Source organism: Muscardinus avellanarius, assembly GCF_963383645.1.
Source record: "Muscardinus avellanarius genome assembly, chromosome: 5".
In the NCBI taxonomy this organism is placed as follows: domain Eukaryota; kingdom Metazoa; phylum Chordata; class Mammalia; order Rodentia; family Gliridae; genus Muscardinus; species Muscardinus avellanarius.
The window spans coordinates 139,706,566-139,727,066 of NC_137790.1; the positions used below are offsets into that span (position 1 = coordinate 139,706,566).

The 20,501-nt window shown below is 60.2% G+C and overlaps 3 protein-coding genes across 4 annotated transcripts; 1 reads left to right on the plus strand and 2 right to left on the minus strand.

Moving 5' to 3' along the window:
- Nucleotides 1–3,580: 3,580 nt before the first annotated feature.
- PCBP4 (poly(rC) binding protein 4) lies at nucleotides 3,581–6,520 on the plus strand (the record flags this gene model as incomplete). 2 transcript variants are annotated; one of them, XM_080695640.1, is made up of 12 exons in its annotated part: nucleotides 3,581–3,661; nucleotides 3,813–3,836; nucleotides 3,932–3,964; nucleotides 4,166–4,282; nucleotides 4,505–4,636; nucleotides 4,756–4,884; nucleotides 5,112–5,186; nucleotides 5,344–5,388; nucleotides 5,463–5,526; nucleotides 5,638–5,690; nucleotides 5,777–5,946; nucleotides 6,232–6,520. In XM_080695640.1, 12 exons carry the CDS (start codon nucleotides 3,581–3,583, stop codon nucleotides 6,518–6,520), a joined length of 1,212 nt encoding a protein of 403 aa, XP_080551766.1. The 2 variants fall into 2 exon arrangements, with proteins under 2 accessions (XP_080551766.1, XP_080551767.1); XM_080695641.1 differs by lacking the exon at nucleotides 4,756–4,884.
- A 1,187-nt stretch (nucleotides 6,521–7,707) lies between these two features.
- On the minus strand, nucleotides 7,708–11,057 carry GPR62 (G protein-coupled receptor 62; the record flags this gene model as incomplete). Its single annotated transcript, XM_080696627.1, has 3 exons — nucleotides 7,708–9,171; nucleotides 10,706–10,853; nucleotides 10,954–11,057. The coding sequence occupies 3 exons, from the start codon at nucleotides 11,055–11,057 to the stop codon at nucleotides 7,708–7,710; spliced, it is 1,716 nt and encodes a 571-aa protein (XP_080552753.1).
- Nucleotides 11,058–12,984: 1,927 nt separating this feature from the next.
- Nucleotides 12,985–20,236, minus strand: PARP3 (poly(ADP-ribose) polymerase family member 3; the record flags this gene model as incomplete). The annotated part of the gene is given in 12 exon segments (XM_080696628.1): nucleotides 12,985–13,154; nucleotides 13,800–13,955; nucleotides 16,278–16,455; nucleotides 16,640–16,726; nucleotides 17,407–17,556; nucleotides 17,772–17,995; nucleotides 18,081–18,213; nucleotides 18,326–18,514; nucleotides 18,660–18,785; nucleotides 19,930–20,068; nucleotides 20,070–20,110; nucleotides 20,228–20,236. Coding segments are annotated over 12 exon segments (1,602 nt in total).
- Nucleotides 20,237–20,501: the final 265 nt, after the last annotated feature.

Consider the following 20,501-nt stretch of genomic DNA (forward strand, 5'->3'; position numbering starts at 1 on the left):
TTCTGCATCCTGGCCCGTGTGGGGGATGGGGTAAAGATGAGGCAGGAGGAGTCAGCAGGGCTAGACCAAGAAGGGCCCGGGATGCCTGGCCATGGGCGTCAGGCTTTATTCATTGGGTGCTGGGGAGCCAGAGGTGGCTCCTGAGCGCGGGGCGAGCCTGCGGTGTTAGCCTGTGGTGTTCAGTAGGGAGGAAGGAACCTAGAGGCCTTTCTCAGTTTGGGTGAGACCGGAGGGGCTGGGACCAGTGAGCGGGGCTGCACCATGAGCTGCGGCTTTTCTCCTGGATCCCAGCGTGGTTTCCCTTGGCTATGGAGGCTCTTGGGGTGGCTGTACAGTGATGCTCTGGGGAGGCCGTAGCATCTCTGGTACCGATTTCAGAACTCCCCTTCTGAGCGTCTCTTTCTTGCCTGCAACTTTATCTATGTGACAGACCTGAATATAGGAACCGGAGGTAGGAGTTTGTCGGCCCAGGCTGCTCCCCTATGGGCCCCCTCCTCCTCCCCCCAAAACTGGGTCTGACTGGCCATCCGGAGGGTGAGGCTGGGCCCTGGGTCCAGGAGAGGAACCGTTTTTGTGGAAGCCTGGCTAATGGGTGCGAGTGAGCGTCCTAGGGGCAGGGGTGGCTGGGGCGTCAGGATCCCTTTGTGCTGACCCGCGAGCCCAGAATCCACCTTCCTGCCCTTCTCATCTGCGCTGAGCATCCCTGGGTGTGGCCTGCATGGCTACCCTGGGAGTGGGGATAGAAGAAAGCTGCTGGGCGGGGAGCCGGGAGTGCTGGGCGGGCTGCTGGGGATATGGGATTGAGGTGAAGCTGCAGACTGGGCCCCCCTCTTCTCCCCAGCCCAGGTGGGTCCTCAGGCCCTAAGCTGGTCCAGACAGGCCCAGAGCCCAGGGAATCCCCCAAGGGGTGGGCCGGTCCACTGGAGTCGCAGGGCCCCAGCAGCCCTCCCCTCCCCAGGATTGTTCTCAGTCCTGAACAAAGCCAGGGTGGACACTTGATCCCTGCGTGTGGGGGGAGCTGGCTAAGCCCCCAGCCCTTTGATTGGGCAGCTGTCATGGGAGAGAGACAGCTGGGGGGGAGGGGCAGGAAGGAGCAGCCACCATCGCTTACACAGCTGTCACCCCCCCACACACACCCCTCCAGCCCGAGTGGCAGGGAGCCAGGGACAGAAGACGTGGGCACCGGGTCTGGGGAGGGGGCCCTCTGGGAGCAGGAGCAGGAGGAAACGCCGGAGGCCAGAGCCTGGCCTGAGTCGGCCGTGTTCTGCCAGGGAGCCCTGCTGACCAGAGGGGGCTGGGCACCCTCGGAGGTGAGCTGGAGGTCAGTGTGGCGTGATGTGTGGCTGCCATGTGGGTGGCCCAGCAGAGACCCAAGACCCACCAGCCTGGAGCCCAGTCACCCCCAGGGCCCAGGGAAAGCAGGGGAGCCAGCCGTGTGGAAGGGGCTGCTTATCACTGGCCCTGGGAGCGTCATGGGGAGACTAGGCGAGGGAGTCTCTTTCCTAAAGACCTTGAGGGTCTCTTAGAGTCAGACTTTCCCCTGCTTACCGTCCAGAGGGCTCTCCGTGCCGCTCCCCCCCCAATTCTGGAGCTTCACGCTGGATCTGGTCAGTGTTTTCCAAACAGGACCCGCATCTGCTCGCCAAGCAGGGGTCCCTGGGACAGCCACAGCCCAGACCCTACCTCTGCAGGGCCACCCTCCAGGAAGGGGGCTAGCAGACCCGAAGGGAGCAGCCCCCGAGGCCGCCGCCCCTGCTCTGTGACCTTGGGTACGGACCCTCTGTGGGTAGCAGGTTCTCTGGGCAGTGAGTTCATCTCTGCTCGCCCTGGACGTTTGAATACCTCTTAGGTGCGGCACAGATCTGAGCCCTGGGGACAGAAGTAGAAGCCAAGGTAACAGTGCTGGCTCCTGCTCCAAGGGGCTCCGGGGCCTGGCCGCCCGGAGAGTCAGCAAGCAGGCGTCACCACAGCGCTTTGATGGGGGAAGTGCAGGCAGCCAGGCGAATGTCTGGCAAGGGCAGCCAGCGTGAGGTTGGCCAGGGTGCCCAGGGAGCACGCTGCCCGCACCCACTGCTGGTATCTTCCCTCTGGGGAGCCTGCGGCGCACCAGGGCTCTGCTGGAAGGAGGAGTAGGTGCTGGGGGAAGTGGGTAGAGGGGCAGGGATGCCTGAGCCAGACAGTGGCTGGCTCAGGCTGGGAGCCCCCTTCCCACTCCATCTCCAAGCTCTGACAAGCAAAGAGACTTCAGAAAAGGTTGTTAGAGCCCCATGCCCTGGGCCCTCATGTCAGGATGCCAGCAGGGCATCATGGAGGGAGGTGCCCAGAGGCCGCCCAGGTATCCCACGCCTTCCTGGGCAGGAGTTCACAGCGTTAGGGCTTTGCTCCTGCTCCCTTTCCTCCTGTGAGCTTTGGTTCCCAGTAAGACAGGCACTGCGGAAGGATTTCTGGGCAGGATGAAGGTTCAGGATTAAATTGGGGCACAGAAAGGGGTCGGGTGGGAGGGTTGGCGGCCGAGCTAATCCCGGCCGCTAATCTCAGGCCCTGCCTTGTCAGTAAATCCTCGACATTCCTGCAGCTCACCAAATGCCTTTTCTTACCCATTACCCAGTCTCAAGGAAATGCGTCCTCCTGGTTTTGTGGGGGAGGTGACTGGGACCCAAGAGCCCAGTGCGGAATGCCTTCCGGGCGGAGAATGTGGCCAGCCTGCCTGCTTCCCACCTCCAGCCCAGGGCCAGTCCCAGCACACAGGGAAGGACGGGAAACCCCACAGAGTAAACCCCAGAGCCCGCACCCCAGCTGGCCCCAGCCCTGCTCTTTCAAGAGGTCAGGAAGGAGGCTGGCCTCTCTAGATTCCTATAGGACTCCTGGTTAATTCTTTCTCCTCCGTGTGTGTGTGTGTGTGTGTGTGTGTGTGTGTGTGTGTGTGATGCTGGGGATGAGACCCAGGGGAATTCTACCTCTGAACTCTACCTTCAGCCCAATTTTATTTTATTTTTTTTTTTAATTTGGAGATAGGGTCTTGCTAAGTGTCCGAGGCTGGCGTTGAACCCATGATCCTCCTGTCTCAACCTCCCGAGCCCTGGGATCACAGGCGTGTGCCACCACACCTGGCAGTTTCTTCTTTTTTTTCTTAATGGTGCCGGGGATGTAGCTCGGGGCCTCTTGCGTGCTCAGCAAGTGTTCTGCTGAGTTCCACCCCAGCTCCTTCCTGTATCGTAGGAGAGGAGGGAGGACGCACAGGGAGACGAGATGTGTGTGCTCATCTTCTTTTAATTCTTTAATTGGGGGTAGAAATTCATCTTTCTTTTGCAGATGGGGAAGTTGAGGTCTGGAGGGTTAAGTGACCTGTTTTGCAGCTAGTAAGATGCACAGAAGCACACTGGTCAGGGGGCATTTGGAAAACCAGGTCCATGCGGTCTCTCTTCTCTGGGACTCGCCTGGCCCTGGGGTCCCCATGGAAGAGCAGGGCAGGTGAAGCTGGGCCCTTGGTAACCCCTTCTCCACTCCCTGTGCCAGAGCCCGCCAGGCCCCAGTGTGGACCCACTCCCAGGCCGCTGCGGCCCCAGCCCCGCCTGGCAGGATGAGCGGCTCAGATGCGGGGCTGGAGGAGGAGCCAGAGCTTAGCATCACCCTCACGCTGCGGATGCTGATGCACGGGAAGGTGAGCGGGCGTGGCCACGGGCATGGGGCGCCAGAGACGCCAGCGCAGGTGGACCACAGGAGCCCTGGCCTCTGTGGAAGCCCTGCCCGGGGAGGGAGGAGCCGCCCTGGGAGTTGGTACCCACCAGACCCGCTTCTCGCTTTCTTTGCAGGAAGTGGGCAGCATCATTGGGAAGGTAGGTGCCTGGTTTTGTGCTGTGTCTAAGGCCTCAGCCTGGAGGGGAGACAGTGGCCACTCCAACTAAGAGTAAATCTCCTTTGTCTCCCGCAGAAGGGGGAGACCGTAAAGCGAATCCGGGAGCAGGTAAGGATGAAGCTTGGGGTGGGAGCACAGGGCATCTGATGTGGAGGGGAGGGGAGACCCCGGCCCACCCACTTTGGAACCCCTTCACCCGGGCTGGCCATGAGCACCTCCCAGGGGGGTTTCCACCTCGGCTGGGGCCCTGTGAGCGGGTCTAGCAGACAGATCCCAGCACCACTGCCCAGACTCGTCCTGTCTCCACAGAGCAGCGCCCGCATCACCATCTCCGAGGGCTCCTGCCCTGAACGCATCACCACCATCACCGGGTCCACGGCGGCCGTCTTCCACGCGGTTTCCATGATTGCTTTCAAGTTGGACGAGGTCTGTGGCTGGCGGGGTTGGGATCTAAGAAGGGTCCCCGGGAGGAACTTGACTCCTACTCTGGTAGTCAGTGGCGACGGGTGGGAGGGGAGGCTAGCTCAGTGTTCACCAGAGGAGGACTGGTGGAGGGGTGCGCTCCTTATCCCTCTGTAGGAAGGGCCTTGAAGGGGAGTGGGAGGGTAGCAGGGTGTGCGTGGCCAACCCCCCATCTCGCCGTCCCAGGACCTGTGCGCTGCTCCCGCCAATGGCGGCAGCGTCTCCAAGCCTCCGGTGACCCTGCGCCTCGTCATCCCTGCCAGCCAGTGCGGCTCGCTGATTGGGAAGGCTGGCACCAAGATCAAAGAGATCCGGGAGGTGAGGGAGGGGGACTGCCCAGCTCCGGCAGCCAGCGGGAGGGGAAGCGGGCTGATGCCTGGGGAGCTCTGGGCATTGGGAATAACCAGGGGCAGCTCCTGTTTTCTTTCTGTTGGTAGACCACAGGTGCCCAGGTGCAGGTGGCGGGAGACCTGCTTCCCAACTCCACAGAGCGCGCGGTCACGGTGTCGGGGGTGCCCGACGCCATCATCCTGTGTATACGGCAGATCTGCGCCGTTATCCTGGAGGTGACTCCCTGGGGCGGGGTGGGGGCAGGAGGTGAGCTCCGGGGGAACCCAGCCCTGTGCCCATGACACTGGTGGGGCACGGTGGGGCTCTGGGGATGGATCTAAGCTCCATGGGGTTGGGATGCACTTACTGGGGGTCATGGGGAGGCTTGAGACTGCTGGGTACCTGGGGCGGCTCGGGGGGCTTGAAAGGGTCCTGATGGAGTCTCCCCATTTGTGCCTTCCAGTCCCCACCCAAAGGAGCCACTATCCCCTATCACCCGAGCCTCTCCCTAGGTACTGTCCTTCTCTCTGCCAACCAGGTAAGGGAAACGTGGGAGGGGCATTATTGGAGAAAGGGGGTCCCAGATGGAGGAGGAAAGAGAAGGAATCGGGGGTCTGAGAAGAGGGGGGCTCTGTCCTGGCCAGAGTGCCCCACTTGTCACAGTGACCCTCTCTTTACCTACTTTGTCTCCACAGGGCTTCTCTGTCCAGGGTCAGTATGGAGCCGTGACCCCCGCTGAGGTTAGTGACCCCCTAGCTCAAGGCGCCCCTTCCTGAACCAGACTTCCTCTGACCTCCGTCCCTCTTTGGCGCAGGTCACCAAGCTCCAGCAGCTCTCGGGCCATGCGGTCCCCTTTGCCTCGCCCAGTGTGGTGCCAGGTAAGCGGCCTCTGCAGGAGGAAGGATGTCTGGACGGTCCCCTTGGGATGCATGTGCGGGGGGCAGAGAGATGAGGACCACATTCAACCCCTCTCCCGCCTCCCACCTCAGGACTGGATCCCGGCTCGCAGACCAGCTCGCAGGAGTTCTTGGTTCCCAACGACGTGAGCAGGCGATGGGTAGCTGGAGCACGGGTGGGGGCCCCGGGAGTCTGGCCCTCGTCGCTGGCTCACTCCTGCCTCCCCTGTAGCTGATTGGCTGCGTGATCGGGCGCCAGGGCAGCAAGATCAGTGAGATCCGGCAGATGTCAGGGGCCCACATCAAGATCGGGAACCAAGCGGAGGGCGCTGGCGAGAGGCACGTGACCATCACGGGCTCGCCGGTCTCCATCGCCCTGGCCCAGTACCTCATCACTGCCTGGTGAGCCTGGGCTGCGCGGTGGGGGGCTCCCGGGCGGCCGGTGCGGCCCCCTTCTCTCTCTGGACTGGCCCCCGTGTCCCCTAACTCCCACCCGTGTCCCTGTGGTCCTGCCCGTCACCCCTCATCTTCTCTGTCTGCGTCGTCTTTGGTGCCCGTTTCACCTGTCACCCCATACTGTATCTGCTTGTGCTCCGTCCCTAGGCACCGGCCATGCCCTGCTCTCTCCTCCCCGCCTCTCTCCTCGCCCGTCCTCATGCTTTATCTCCCCTCTGCCCCTCTCTCCAGTCTAGAGACGGCCAAGTCTACCTCTGGGGGGACGCCCGGCTCGGCCCCCGCAGACCTGCCCGCCCCCTTCTCGCCGCCCCTGACGGCCCTGCCCGCGGCTCCCCCAGGCCTGCTGGGCACGCCCTATGCCATCTCCCTCTCCAACTTCATCGGCCTCAAGCCCGTGCCCTTCTTGGCTCTACCGCCCGCTTCCCCAGGGCCACCGCCGGGCTTGGCGGCCTACACTGCCAAAATGGCAGCGGCCAATGGAAGCAAGAAAGCCGAGCGGCAGAAATTCTCCCCCTACTGAGGCCGCGAGGCCGGGCGGGGGCCGCCTCTGCGTCCTGCCTGCCGCAGAGACGCCACCCGGGCCACACGCCGCGCTAACGCCAGACGCATGGATGCCCCCTCCCTGCCTGGTCTCCGGAGGTGCCCTCCTCTCAGAGAGGGGCAGTTTCTGACCCAGGGTTCTGGGGGCCGCGGCAACCCCAGGGCAGGCCCCGCCTCCAGCTCCGTGCTTGGACGCTGGAAGCAGCTCGGGGCATCCCTGCACCCTGGGCGCCCACCGTGGGCGGGTCACTCGGCGCTCTCTGTCCCTTAGGGCTCCCTGGCCTGCCCTGTGGGGAGTGAGGAGGAGGGCTGGGGTGGCTGGGGCGCTTCTCTGCCCCTCCCTGCAAGTCCCCGCTGCTTCCTAGCACCCCCTTTTGACTGGAACAGTCTGGCTGGGCTTGTCCTGGGGGGGGGGCAACCCAAAGAGGCCGCTGCCCGTGGCTGGGGAGCGGCCTGGGGACAGGGGCCCGGTTCTCAGCAGCAGACACTCTGTACAGTTTTTTCAATCCCTGTTTTTGAATAAATATTCTCAGCGACCAGAGAGCTGTGAGACACTGATGTTGGGGTGGCTTAGCGTCTCTAGAAAACAGGTGCAGTGGAACCCCAGGGCCCCCACCCCATCTGCGGATCCGCGGCTCCTCCAGTGTCAGTGCTGGGTTTTCAGGAGCCCAGCGGGGGCCGGCGGGGAGTCCTGTCGTCCAGCCTCTTGCTTGTAGCACCCATCGGTCCAGTTGTTTCCTGGGCCTCTTAGGAGCCGACGGGAGAGTGTCAGGAGCTCTGTGCAGCCTGTTCCTGGTGTCAGGGTCAGGGAGGTCCTTCTGAGCGGCTCCCCACGGGTTCCTCTGCTGTGGCTGTCACCCAGGCCCCGGGTGCTTGGCCCCGGTCAGGCCTTTCCTCTGTGACACTGCGCCTTCTCCTCCCGGGTCTGGGGGTAAGCTCTGGTTTCACACACTGCCTCTGCTGGAAAAGCCTTGGAAGTGGTGCAGAGTGCACACGGGACAGCTGAGCCCTCAGGCAGGGAGGCCATCGCAGCCTTGCGCCCGGAGCCCAGAGCTGGGCCTTGCCAGACTGCAGGCACGCGCCCTTTCTCGGGGTCCGAGCCCCGTCCAGGCCGGGCACCCGTGCCGCCCGTGGCCCCTCCAGTCCCACCGCGGCTCCGCGGGGCGCTCAGGTGGCCTCCAGCGGGCCCCTGCCCCCTGCCGGCTCGCCGGCCCGCCCCGTGGCCGCGGGGGGGCCCCGGAAGCGCCGCAGCAGCGCCCGGGGGTGCCAGGCGGGCGGCGGGGGCGCGCGGCGGGTCAGGCGCGCCAGCGCCGCGCGCACCGGGCGCTGCAGCAGGCCGTGGAGGAAGGGGTGCACGGCGAAGGCCGAGTAGGCCGCCCAGGTGACGGCCGTCTCCGCCTCGGCCGCGCGGGCCGCGGGCGCCAGGCACGCGCAGCCGTAGGGCAGCCAGCAGGCGGCGGCCTGGCCGACGGCCAGCGCGGGGGCCAGCGCCGCCCTGGCCCCGGGCAGGCGCGGCGGCGGCGGCGGCGGCGGCGGCGGCGGCGGCGGCGGGGCCGGGCGGCCGTCCGGCGGGCCGGAGCGCGGCCGGGGCGGGCGCCGGGCGGCGCGCCGCGCCACCACGAAGACGCTGCCGTAGGCGGCCAGCAGCAGCGCGGCGGGCAGCGCGCAGGCCAGCAGCGCCCAGAGCGGCCGGAACGGCCCCAGCCCGCCCGCCAGCACCGAGCAGCGCGGCGGCGCGGCCGGCGGCCCGAGCAGGGCCAGCGCGCCCAGCAGCGCGGCGGCCGCCCACAGCGCCGCCAGCACCCGGCCGGGCGGCGGCCGCGCGCGGGGCCGCAGCGGGTGCACGATGAGGCGGCAGCGCGCCAGCCCCAGCGCCGCGGCGCCCAGCGAGCCGGCGGGCAGCAGCGCCGCCGAGAGGAAGCGCGCCGCGCCGCAGCCCGCGGGGCCCAGGCGCACGCGGCCCAGCCCGGGCGGCGCGGCCAGCAGCGCCAGCGGCACGATGGAGGCGGCCGCCAGCAGCCCCACGACGCACAGGTGCGCCAGGTAGAGCGCGTGCCGCAGGCCGGGCGTGCGCAGCAGCACCAGCAGCAGCGCGCCGTTGCCCAGCAGCGCGCCCACCTCCACCAGCAGCGCCAGCCCCAGCCCCAGCGAGCCGGGCGCCGCGGCCCCGGGCTCGGCGTGCAGCCGCGAGGCTTTGGCCATCCCGGGCTCAGGACGCACCTGCGGAGCGGGAGGGCGCCCGCGGCCCCCGGAGGAGTCCCATCGCCCTGGCCGCGCAGGCCGACCCCCGGCGGCGGCCGGGACTGCGGGGCCGGCCGCGGTCTCCCCGCCCCGCCGCCGCCGCCGCCGCCGCCCGGCTCCAGCCAGCTCGGCCTCTAGGCCGGAGATGGGACGGGCTGTCACTCCGAGGTGGCCGGCCAGGGAGGGGCCGGGCCTGGCGCCAGCCCCCTGGGTCCTAGCAGCTGCCAGCTGGAGGCTCTGCTGCAGAAGAGCCTGGGGTGCCTCTTGGGGCGGGCACGGGGGCACGGCAGGCGGCGCCAGGCTGAAGCCTAGAGTGAGGTGCGAGCGTGGCCTGGGAGTCAGCCAGACCCTGCTCCGTCCTGGGGAGGGGAAGTCAGATGAGATCTGGTGCTAAAAAAGCAGCCGTGGGAGTCGTTGCAAGTACTGGAGCAGGAGGTCCCGTGGGTATGCTCTGGCCCCTAGACAGCTGGTTTGTCTCTCAGGAAGGAGTCTGGGAAATGAGGGGAAATCCCGGGGTGTGGCTCCTAGTGGGTTCTCAGCCAGTGGTAACTTGGCATAGGATAGGTGCTTCCAGAATAATGCGTGCTTCAAGACGGTGGAATGAGCCCAGCGTGGTGGCCGGCGCACACTTGTCATCCCAGCATTCGGGAGGCTGAGACGGGAGGATCACAGTTCAGGGACAGCCTCAGCTCCTTAGTGAGGCCCTCTGCAACTCAGTGAGACCCTGTTTCAAAATAAAGAATAAAAAATAGGGCTGGGGCGTAGCTCGGAGGTAGAATGCTCCTGGGTTCCATCCCCAGTACTGTAAAAAGAAAAAAGAAAGACTGTGAAATGAACTAGAAGAGGCCTTTAGCAGGCAACCACGGATCGTTTTTTGTTGTTGTTGTTGTTGTTGTTGTTGTTTTGGTGGTACTGGGGTTCCTGGAAGCCCTTCTACCTCCGGGCTACACTCCCAGACCTATTTTTTACATTTTTATTTGGAAACAGGGTCTCCTAAGCCAGCGCGCGTGGCTGGCTTCGACCTGCGCGATCCTCCTGTCTCTGCCTCCCAAGCGCGGGGATTACAAGGGTGCGCCACCACGCCCGGCCTACGGATTGTTTTTTAAAAATACGGTTAAGTAAATCTTGAGCTCTACTTAGAAAGTAGGTTTTCCACAAAAGTATGGGTGTAGGAATTCTGAGACTTCTTTTTGTGTGGAATAGGGCAAATGAGTAAATATATCGCTGTTGATGTAAACCCAGGCTCCTACTGAGTGGGAAGGGGGAAATATGGAATTGGGGCGGAGTGGAAGGCGCTTTGTGGGAACTGTAGAAACAGACATAAATAGATGTGCTTGTTAATTATATAGTTACATACTAGTACTCTTTGTCAAAAAGACTTAAGCCAGACATGGCGGCACATGCTTGTAATCCCAGTACTTGGGAGGCTGAGACGGAAGGATTGCAGGTTTGATGCCAGCCTCAGCAACTCGGTGATGCCCTTCCTATTAAAAAAAAAAAAAAAGCCAGGCATAGTGGCCCACGCTTATAATCCTAGCGTTCGGGAGGCTGAGACAGGAGGATTGTGGTTCTTGGACAGCGTCAGCTACTTAGGCCCTTTGCAACTCAGTGAGATGCTGTTTCAAAATAAAGGATTAAAAATAGGGCTGGGGGTGTAGCTTGGGAGTAGAATGCCCCTGGGTCCCACCCCCAGCAAATAAATAAATAAATAATAAAAATAGGGCTGGGGGTATAGCTCAAAAGGTAGAATGCCCCTGGGTTCAATCTCCAGTACTGCAATAAATAAATAAATAAATAGAAAAAGAAAATGGCAGACAAGCCCACATTGAGAGACAGTATCTGTAATGACTGTTCTGCACGCCCCAAGAATTCACAAGCATGGGAAATGGGCTGACCATCTTCGGATCCCTACCAGCCTCCTTACCAGGCCCTCCCGGGTCCCAGGGCGTGGTCCCCCTTTCCTCCAGTCCCCATTGGGCCGGCATGGCTGTGGCCCTGGAGTCTTTCCCTCTAAGTTGATGGTGAAGTTGGGGCTCGTGGCTGGGACCCAGATGCAGCCGCCTACCAAAGCTCTGTGGTTAGAGGTGTAGAGGCAGAGACTGGTCCAGGTCCAAGTGCGCCCGCCCGGGCTGTCCACCTTGGCCAGGCTGTACCTTTGGCCGGTGCGCTCACCGTGGTGCGCTGAACTTCAGGCACACACTGGCAGGTTTAAGCCCATGTGAGCCCTGGGCTTCTGCTCTGGGCCTGGGTCTCCTCTCCACGGTGACCCCGCACATGGCAGCTCCAGCTCTGCTCCAAGGGGCTGACTTGGGTTGACGGGCACACCCATACCTCTGCGCATCCGGGGCCCTCACTGTTACTGTCTCCTCTGATAATCGAGTCTCCAAAGGGGACCCTCACCGTCAACTCAGAGCTGTCTGTCATTTTGGAAGCCACCTGGTCTTTCCTGTCCTAAGCATTGCCAGATGAATCCAATGTTCCTCCTGTCTTAGCACCACACATCCCCGTGTGTCTCATACCTGGGTATAATAAACAAGGGGCCAGCCCTGAAGTCCTGCAGGAGTGCCAGGGACCACCCCTGGTGGCCCCAGCCACAGACGAGGTGCTAGAGCGCGCTCAGGGTTCTGTCTAGGGTCAGACACTGCACCCGCTGCTGTGTCTCTTCTGACTCTTAAGCCAACGATGCTCCTGATTGGATTCAGAAACCTCACTACTCCAGAGGAAAGGAGTGTGCGGAGGCAGAGGCTGGCGCTCGTGTTCACTGCAGCACAGACAGGGAGTCAACCCACGTACCCACCCAGGGACACGTGGGTGAAGAAACCGTGGTCCTCGTGATTCAGCCTTTTTAGAAGGAGGAAATCCTGTCACTGCAACAGCATGATGGACCTGGGAGACACCGAGTGAGATAAGCCAGGCGCAGAGAGATGAATTCCACAGGATCCCATTTGTATGTGGAATCTAAAAGCACTGGGCTCAGGAGGGTAGAAGCCAGGCGTGGAGGGCAAGCCGTAATCCTAGTACTCAGGAGGCTGAGACGGGAGGATCGCAGGTTCGCCTCCAGCCTCTGCAACTTACTGAGACCCTGTTTCCAAAGAAAGTCTAAAACAGGGCTGGGGGTGTATGGTAGGATGCCCTGGGTCCCATCCCCAGTAAAACACACATGCGTGCACACACACACACACACACACACACACACACACATTAACTTTACTGGTGAAGGGTATACATTTTTCGGGGTTCTTGTAATAAAGTGTCATTAGCTCAAAAGGCTCTTGTCCATATCAGGTTCTTTCTAAAAGCGCCGTCACTAGGGACTTAAAGAAATTTAGTCCCTAGAAGGGAAAGAATCACCGCAGATAAGAGGCTGCAGTACTTCACTCTATCCTTCCCCATCTTTGCTGAGATTCTTGACCGCGAGTGGACTTGCGCCCCGATTGGACTGAGTTGGCTTTCGGCGCACACACACACACACACACACACACACACACACACACGTACAGGGGTTACCAGGGGTTGTGAGTGAAGTGCGACTGGGGAGATGTGGGTTAAAGAATACAAAATTCAGTTAGACAGGAGGAAAAAGCTCAAGGTATTCACAGGTAGTGACAGCATACAGCCCCTGGTCATTTAACAACGGGCTGGCCGTGTTTCAAGGCCAGCATGCTGTAGTTTAGGGGGACCCTGTTTCAAAATAAAAAACAAAACCAGGGTGAGGGTATAGCTCAGAGGTCAAATGCCCCAGGGTTCAATCCCCAGTAAAACACACACACACACACACACACACACACACACTCACACCTCGGGCACACACACAAGGATACTTTCTCAGAAACATGTCAAAACATGTCATTAGGCAATTTCCTCATCATGTACATATGCCTAGTTTATTCCCACATATCAGACGGCCACAATGTCTCCAGGCAACATAATCTTAAGGGGCCATCACTGCATGCAAACCATAGCTGACCCAAACATTGTTACTTGGCACATGTATTGTATATAGTTTTGGAGACAAGACTCACACTTGCACTGGCCAGCCTTGACTCCTGGGCTTAAACGATTCTCTGGCTTCAGCCTCCTGAGTAGCTGGGATCGCAGGTGCATGTATTATATCCTTCAGAAAAAACCCCATAAGGCGTGATTTGGGAGGGACCAGAGGTGGGGAGGAAGCGTGGTGACCACAGTCAGCCCCTTGCAGGCCGCTCAGAGGTGAACCTCCAGCAGGTAGCGCAGGCGGCACTGGCTCTCCTGGTAGATAAGGTACTCGCTCTGGTAGAAGTGGGAGCTGCTGAACTCTGGGCGCGGCACCGGCCTGCCCTGGGGCACCACCACTTGCTGGCCGTCCAGCTCCAGCTCGATGTCCTGGGTTGGGTCTGTAAGGCACAGCAAGGACGCTGGATTGCTAGCAGGGCCTGTTCCCTCTGCTCTAAGCTGCTGTACAGGTCTGGGCTTCTGCCTGGAATAGCCCCCACTTCTCTCTGGGAAACCCCTACTTCAATATTCAGTCGTTGAATGAAGCCACTCTTTTTTTTAGACACTGGGGATGGAACCCAGAGGCATTCTACATCCGAACTACACCCCCAGCCCTATTTTTTATTCCTTATTTTGAAACAAAGTCTCACTGCATTGCAAAGGGCCTCATTAAGTATTAAGTAGTTGAGGCTGTCTGTGAACCTGCAATCCTCCTGTCTCAGCCTCCTGAATGCTGGGATTACAAGCGGGCCCCACTATGCCTGACTCCCGGCCTTATTTTTTATTCTTTATTTTTGAAACAGGATCTCAGTGAGTTTCAGAGGGCCTCAGTAAGTAGAAGCTGAGGCTGTCACGAACTGCGATCCTCCTGTCTCAGCCTCCCGAATGCTGGGATTACAAGCGTGCCCACCACGCCTGGCTCCGAAGGCTGCTTCTTTATGTCCCTCCCCACAGCCCCCTCCCTGTTCACCTCCTCTCTGCAAATGTCCCCGTCCCCACCTCAGCCCCAGGGCTGTCCTCAGGCCTGTCCGGCTTCCCGGGCTCACCAGGCTCCATGCGGCCTCTGGCGACGACACTGTTGAAGCCGGGGGGTGGGCGCTTCAGGCTGGGCTCATCCGTGGTGATATGATGCTCTCTGCCCAGGGCCACCTCACCCAGGAACATGTAGCCCACCTGGTGGGCCCCGCAGCGCATGGTGGTAACTGGAGGACAGAGGGGCTCAGCGGGCCAGCGCAGACCCCGGCCCGAGTGCGCGGCAGTGCTAGGCCGGCCTTCCTGCACACCTCTCCTCCCTCCCCGCAGCCAGGACCCGCAGGTCTGTGCTAAGAGCCAGGCAGCGACGTCCCTGTGACCAAACCCGGCTCTTTGGTCTGCTGCGCTGACTTGCTGTTCAAGTCCTTCCCCCTGGGCTCCCTTGGCACCAAAGCCACATCTGAGTGTGTGTGTGTATGTGTGTGAGCGTGTGAGAGCGTGTGTGTAAGAGTGTGAGTGTGTGCGAGCGTGTGTGTGTGTGAGCATGTGAGTGTGAGTATGTGTGAGCGTATGTGTGTATGTGTGTGTGTGTGTGTGTGTGTGTGCGCATGTGTTACTGGGGATTAAACTCAGGGACATTCTACCTCCAGGCCACACCCCTAGCCCTATCTTATTTATTTTGTTTGTACTAGGGATTGAACTCAGGGACATTGTACCTCTGAGCTACTACCTCAGCCCTATTTTTTTTTTTTTAATAGGATCTTACTAAAGTTCTGAGGGCCTTGCTAAGTTGCTGAGGCTGTCCTCGAACTTGTGGTCTTTTCTCTCTCAGTCTCTCAAGTACTGGGATTATAGGCATGTGCCACTGTGCCTGGCTCCCAGGCCTTTTTATTTTATTTTATTTTTTGTGGTACTGGAGATGGAATCTAGGGGCATTCTACCTCTGAACTAAATCCCTAGCCCTAATATATATATATATATATATATATATATATATATATATATATATAATATATATTATTATATATGTATATATATGTAATATATGTATATGTGTATATATATGTAATAATATTACATATATATGTAACATAATATATTACATATTATATGTATTATATATACACATATATTATAATATATGTATTTATATGTAATAAATTACATATATATGTAATATATTATTACATATATATACACACATATACATATACACACATATACAAATAGATACACACACACACATATTTGTGGTACTGGGGGTAGAACCCAGAGGATTTCTACCTCTGGGATATATTCCCAGATTTTATTTGGAAACAGGGTCTCACTAAGTTGCTGAGAGCCTCACTAAGTAGCTGAGGCTGGCTTCCAACCTGCGCGATCCTCCTGTCTCAGCCTCTGAAGCACGGGGATTACAAGCGTGCGCCACCACGCCCGGCTTTTATTTTATATTTTGAAACAGGGTCTCACTGAGTTGCAAAGGGCCTCACTAAGTAGCTGAGGCTGTCCACGAGTCGCGATCCTCCTGTCTCAGCCTCCCAAATTCTGAGATTACAAGTGTGCCCACCACGCCCCACTTCCTTTTGATTTTTTACTATGAAACAGGGTCCTACTGAGTTGCTGAGGGTCCTGCTAAGTAGCTGAGGCTGGTCTCAAATCTGTGATCCTCCTGTCTCAGTGTCTCAGGTTGTGGGATTATAAGCGTGTGCCACCACACCCTGCTCCAAAGCCACTTTTTCTTTTTTGGGGGCACTGGGAATGGAACCCAGGGGTGTTCTACCTCTGAGCTACATCCTCAGCCCTTTTTATTTTTTACTTTGAAACAGGGTCTTGCTAAGTTTCCAGGGGTAGGGTCTTGCTAAGTTGCTGAGGCTGGCCTCAAACCTGTGATCCTCCTGTCCCAGCCTCCCGAGAACTGCAAGTGAGCCTGGCTCAAAGCCGCTCTTTCTTAGGCTCGGCTCTCCCGAGTCCTGAGCATTCTCAGAGCCTCAGCTCCATCTGGACGAACCTTGGACAGGTGGTGGTGGCCTCCTATGAAGGGGACGGCCTGGGCTGAGCTCAGAGCAGGTCTGGGGAGGTCTCTTCGGCGAGGACAGGCCTGGCCACGAGCTCAGAATGCACGGGGGACCCTCTGACCCTCCCATAGACGCCTCTTGGGCTCTGTCCCTCCACCCCCATGGCCCTGGGCTGGACGCCTGGCCCGAGTGCAAGGACGGCCTCCCCGCAGCCTTCAGCCTCCACTGACTTCGCTCAGCCTCTGCCACTGAGGTCCCGCTGTGCACACGTCCAGCTGTGCTTTTCAGCGTTCTCTGGGGTCTTGAGCCCCCAGCCTTGGTTTGGGGGGTCACAACCTGCCGCCGCCTCTGGGCCTCCCCCTTACCCGAAGCTTCCTCTTTTGCTCTCCCTTGCTGCACCCATCCGGTCTGTCTCACCTTCTCTGGGAGCCTCCTCTGAGTTCCTCCAAGCCCCAGGACGGCCACTCAGCACTCAGTACCCCTTTAAAGGGTGCTGGCTCAGGTCCAGGGAGCTCCCGCCCGGCGCTCGCCGCTCACCGTAGCCAGCTGACTTGCTGTTCTCCGAGGCGAAGTAGATGCCCCTGCCCACGCGGCCACCGGAATGTGGCATGATTCGGAGCCCGCTGGTCAGGATGGCAGCCACCACGGCCACGTGGGTGCCGTGCCACAGCAGCCGCCGGTTACCCAGCCTGGCGTGGGCCTGGAACCTCACTGCCTGGGTAGGGGAGAGCGGAGTGGGCCTGGATGGCCGGGGAGGGCGCCTGGGGATGGAGGGATGGCCTGGGAGGGCGCCTGGCCGCTCACACAGGCAGGGCTGCTGGGCCAGCTGGCCGAGAGGCAGATGAGGCAAGGCTCTCGCCCCTTTGACGGGGTGGCGGGGCAGGGCCGGTCTCCCTCACCTCGCCTTCCCGGTTCACTTTCCAAACGTGCTGCAGGGCGGGGAGCCTATGGTCGCCTCCAGTCTGCTGCAGGTAGGTCTGTACCAGCTGCAAGGGAGTAGAGGCTGGGTTGGGGGGGGGGTCCTAGACCCATCCCCTCTGGGGGCCAGAGCTCGTCTCAGGCTGCAGAGACACAGGGAGAGAAGGCCAGGCCAGGACGCCTGTGGGGCCTTGAGGACAGGTGGCCAGAGGGACTCCCTCTGCAAGCCCAGCCCGTGTGTGTGTGTGTGTGTGTGTGTGTGTGTGTGTGTGTGTGTGCCCACGTGCGTGCATGTGTGTGTGTGTTGAACCCAGGGCATTCGGCCTCTGAGCTACATGCCCAGCCTTATTTTATTTAATTTATTATTTATTTATTTATTTTTTGCGGTACCGGGGATGTATTTTTTTTTCTTCTTTTTTTGGGGTGAGGGTCTGGGGATGGAACCCAGGGGCATTCAACCTCCGAGCTATACCCCCTGCCCTATCTTTTATTCTTTATTTTGAAACCGGGTCTCACTGAGTTGCAGAGGGCCTCACTAAGTAGCCAAGGCTGGCCGTGAACTACGATCCTCTGGTCTCAGCCTCCCAAATGCTGGGATTACAAGCGTGTGCCACCACGCCCGGTTTTTTTTATTCTCACTAAGTTGCAAAGGGCCTCACTAAGTAGTAGCTGAGGCTGTCCGCAGACCAGGATCCTCCCCAAGTACTAGGATTACAGGCAGCCAGCACCGTGCCCGGCTCGCAGTCACCTTATATTCAGGTGCTCCAGAGTCCAGCAGCTGCAGCTGGCACTTGAGGAGCCTGTAGTCTCTGTCCAGTGGGTGTGGTACCTCCTCCACTTTCTCCTCTCCCTCGGGGGCTGCCTGCAGGGTCTGAGCCAGCTCGATGTCCGCCAGCACCTACGAAGCCGACACCAGCAGCGTCAGCCCACCAGACCTCCGGCCTCCCCCTCCTTTCCCAAGTGTCTGGTCCCACAGTCACCCCACCTGTTGTCCACCTGTCCATCCTGCGCCCTCTGCCCATCTGGCCCGGCCCTGCCCACCACAGTCCATCCCGGGGCCTTCTCGGCCAGCTGTCCCTCGCATCCCGTGCCCAGCTGTCCGGTCTCCCTCACCAGCAGCATGTCCTTCTTGGCCTGCAGGAGTTTGGGGGAGTTGATGGGCGGGGGCCGACTGCGGCCGAAGTTGTGCGGGATGACGGTGTAGAAGCGGGAGGAGAGGTCCTCCAGACTCTGGCCTTCGCCGGGGTCCCGCAGGGCCGCCTCCAGCGCCTCCAGGGCCTCGAAGCCGTGTGCGATCTGCAGCTTGCTCAGCTGGCCCAGGGGCATCTTCTTCACGTCTGGGGCGTGGGGGAAGCACGGGGTGACTCGGCCTGCAGCCGGCCACGCCAAGGCCCTGCCACCCTGCCTGGCCCTGCCCCGCACCCAAGTTCATGAGGACCATGGCGTTTTGAAACATTTCCTGGCTGAAGATGTTGGAGACGAGCTTCTGCGTCGCGGGGTCCAGGGAGCAGGGCTGCACGAGCTTAGCCACGACCCTTCCTGGCCCTCCGTCCACCTGGGAAGAGAGTGGCGGTGGGGTGGGGGCCTCAGACTGGCCAGACCGAGGCAGAGCGGGAGGGGAGGTTGCAGAGCGGGGCAGCGGGAGCCTCCCGGCTCAGCCTCCTGACCTTCACCACGGCCTCCGTGGCCTCGGCCCCGGGCTGCACTTCGATGAGCGTGTACTTGCCGGGGTGGGCCACAAAGTGGTCCCGCTCCGCCCAGCTGTTCTTGGTCTTCTCCCGAAATTTCTTCTCGAAGTCCTTCTTTGCGTCGTCCAGGGAGCTGAAGTGGCTGAGCTTTGACTGGCCCACCTCTCCCTGCGGGTGACAGCCACCAGGGTGCCCACCCTCAACGCTGGGCTGCCTCCGTGTGCGGCCAGACCCGGGCCCAGTATCCCTGGGGCGGCTGGAGGCGCGGGGCAGGGGCGGGGCAGGGAGCGGTGGCGGGCGGCAGGGCCCTCACCACGCGGCCCCAGCGGTTCCAGCAGGCGAAGCGGCCGCCGTCCTCCAGCAGCTGGATAATGTAGAACTTGTTGTGGTTGTCCCCGATGTTGGTCTGGTTCAGCGTGCAGTCGTAATCCCCGTGAACCTGGGCAGAGGGGGCGCGTGTGGGTGTGTGGGCGCCTGGCTGAACACCCTCTGGGGCAGCAGAGGGAGCCTTATTATTATTATTATTATTATTATTATTATTATTATTAATTATTTGTTGTGCTGGGGATTGAACCTAGGGGCATTCTATCTCCAAGCTACACCCCCAGCCAGATTTTTTTTGTTGTTTTTGGTGGTACTGGGGGCGGAACCCAGAGGCTTTCTGGCTCTGGGCTATGCTCCCAGACCTATTTTTAAAATATTTTATTTGAGCCGGGCATGGTGGCACATGCTTGTAATCCCAGCATTCGGGAGGCTGAGACCGGAGGATTGCAGTTCGCGGACAACCTCAGCTACTTAGTGAGGTCCTCTGTGACTCAGTGAGACCCTGTTTCAAAATAAAGAATACAAAATAGGGCAGGAGGTATAGCTCGGAGGTCGAATGCCCCTTGGGTTCCACCCCCAGACCTGCAAAATTTTTTTTTTTAGTTTGGAAACAGGGTCTCACTAAGTGGCTGAGAGCCTCACTAAGTAGCTGAGGCTGGCTTCAAACCTGTGCAATCCTCCTGTCTCAGCCTCCCATGGGCTGAGATTACAAGCATGCACCACCATGCCTGGCTCAATTTTTTTATTCTTTTATTTTGAAACAGGGTCTCACTAAATTGCGGAAGGCCTCACTAAATAGCTCAGGCTGGCCATGAACCCTGATTCTCCTGTCTCAGCCTCCCAAGTACTGGGATTACAAGCATGCACCACCACGCCCAGCTAGAGGGAGCCCTTTACTGGGGGTGGAGGGCGATGGTCCTGCCCTAGGGGCACAGGGGAGCACAGGCTGAGCCTGGCATGGGGGCAGGGGCTTTGGGAGGACACAGCTGTGCCCTGATGGGGGGAATCTAAGGGAGACGTGGCCCTGCTCTGAGGGTTGGTCTGAGGGGACCCAGGCGAGCTCCGGGGTCACTCAGGAAGTCAGAACCCTTCTTGGAGTGGGTGGGGAAGCCTGCCTGCCAAGACCTGATGGGATACAGCCTTGACCTCTGTGGTGTCAGGAAGACATGGCCTTGCTCTGGGGTTCCCTGGCCACAGCTGATCCCCCAAGGGCCAGGGGCACCCCTGTCCTGCTCCGGCACGCTGGGGCTGCGGCTCACCTGGGTCCTGGGGTTGCTGCTGAGTGGACACGGGGGGTCCACACGGATTACGCGCTTCTCTGCGGGTGCGGCCCTGAGGGCTTCGGCGGCGGAGCGGAAGTTGTCCTCCTCCCCGGGCCCTTGTAGTCCCTTCCTCTTTGGGGCTCTCTGTCTGGGCCGGTGCTTTGGAGCCATGGCTGTCCTGGGGCACAGGAGCGGGGTTGTCAGGTCTTCATGCTCAACCCAGCCTCCGGGTGCCATCTTGGCCCAGCCTGGTCTTGCCCTTTGAGCGACACCTGTTACTTCCTCCTGCCCACACTGGCCCCATTTCTAGCCGGGGACTAAAGTGGCTCTCTGTACCTGAGATATGCCCCTCTCCCCGTCACAGGGCAAGGTCAGGACCCGGCCGGTCAGCCCCTTGCCAGGCAGGCTGGCTCCCGGTCTCCACAGCTCTCAGGTCCTGGGTGATAGGAAAAGCGAAAGGAGGGTGTCCCCTGGGCTTCAGGGCCCCTCCCTACTCCGCACACACCCTCTGCCCCGGCCAGCCGGCTCCCATCTGTTGGGGCTGCAGGGTGAGTCACTGGGCTGTGGGG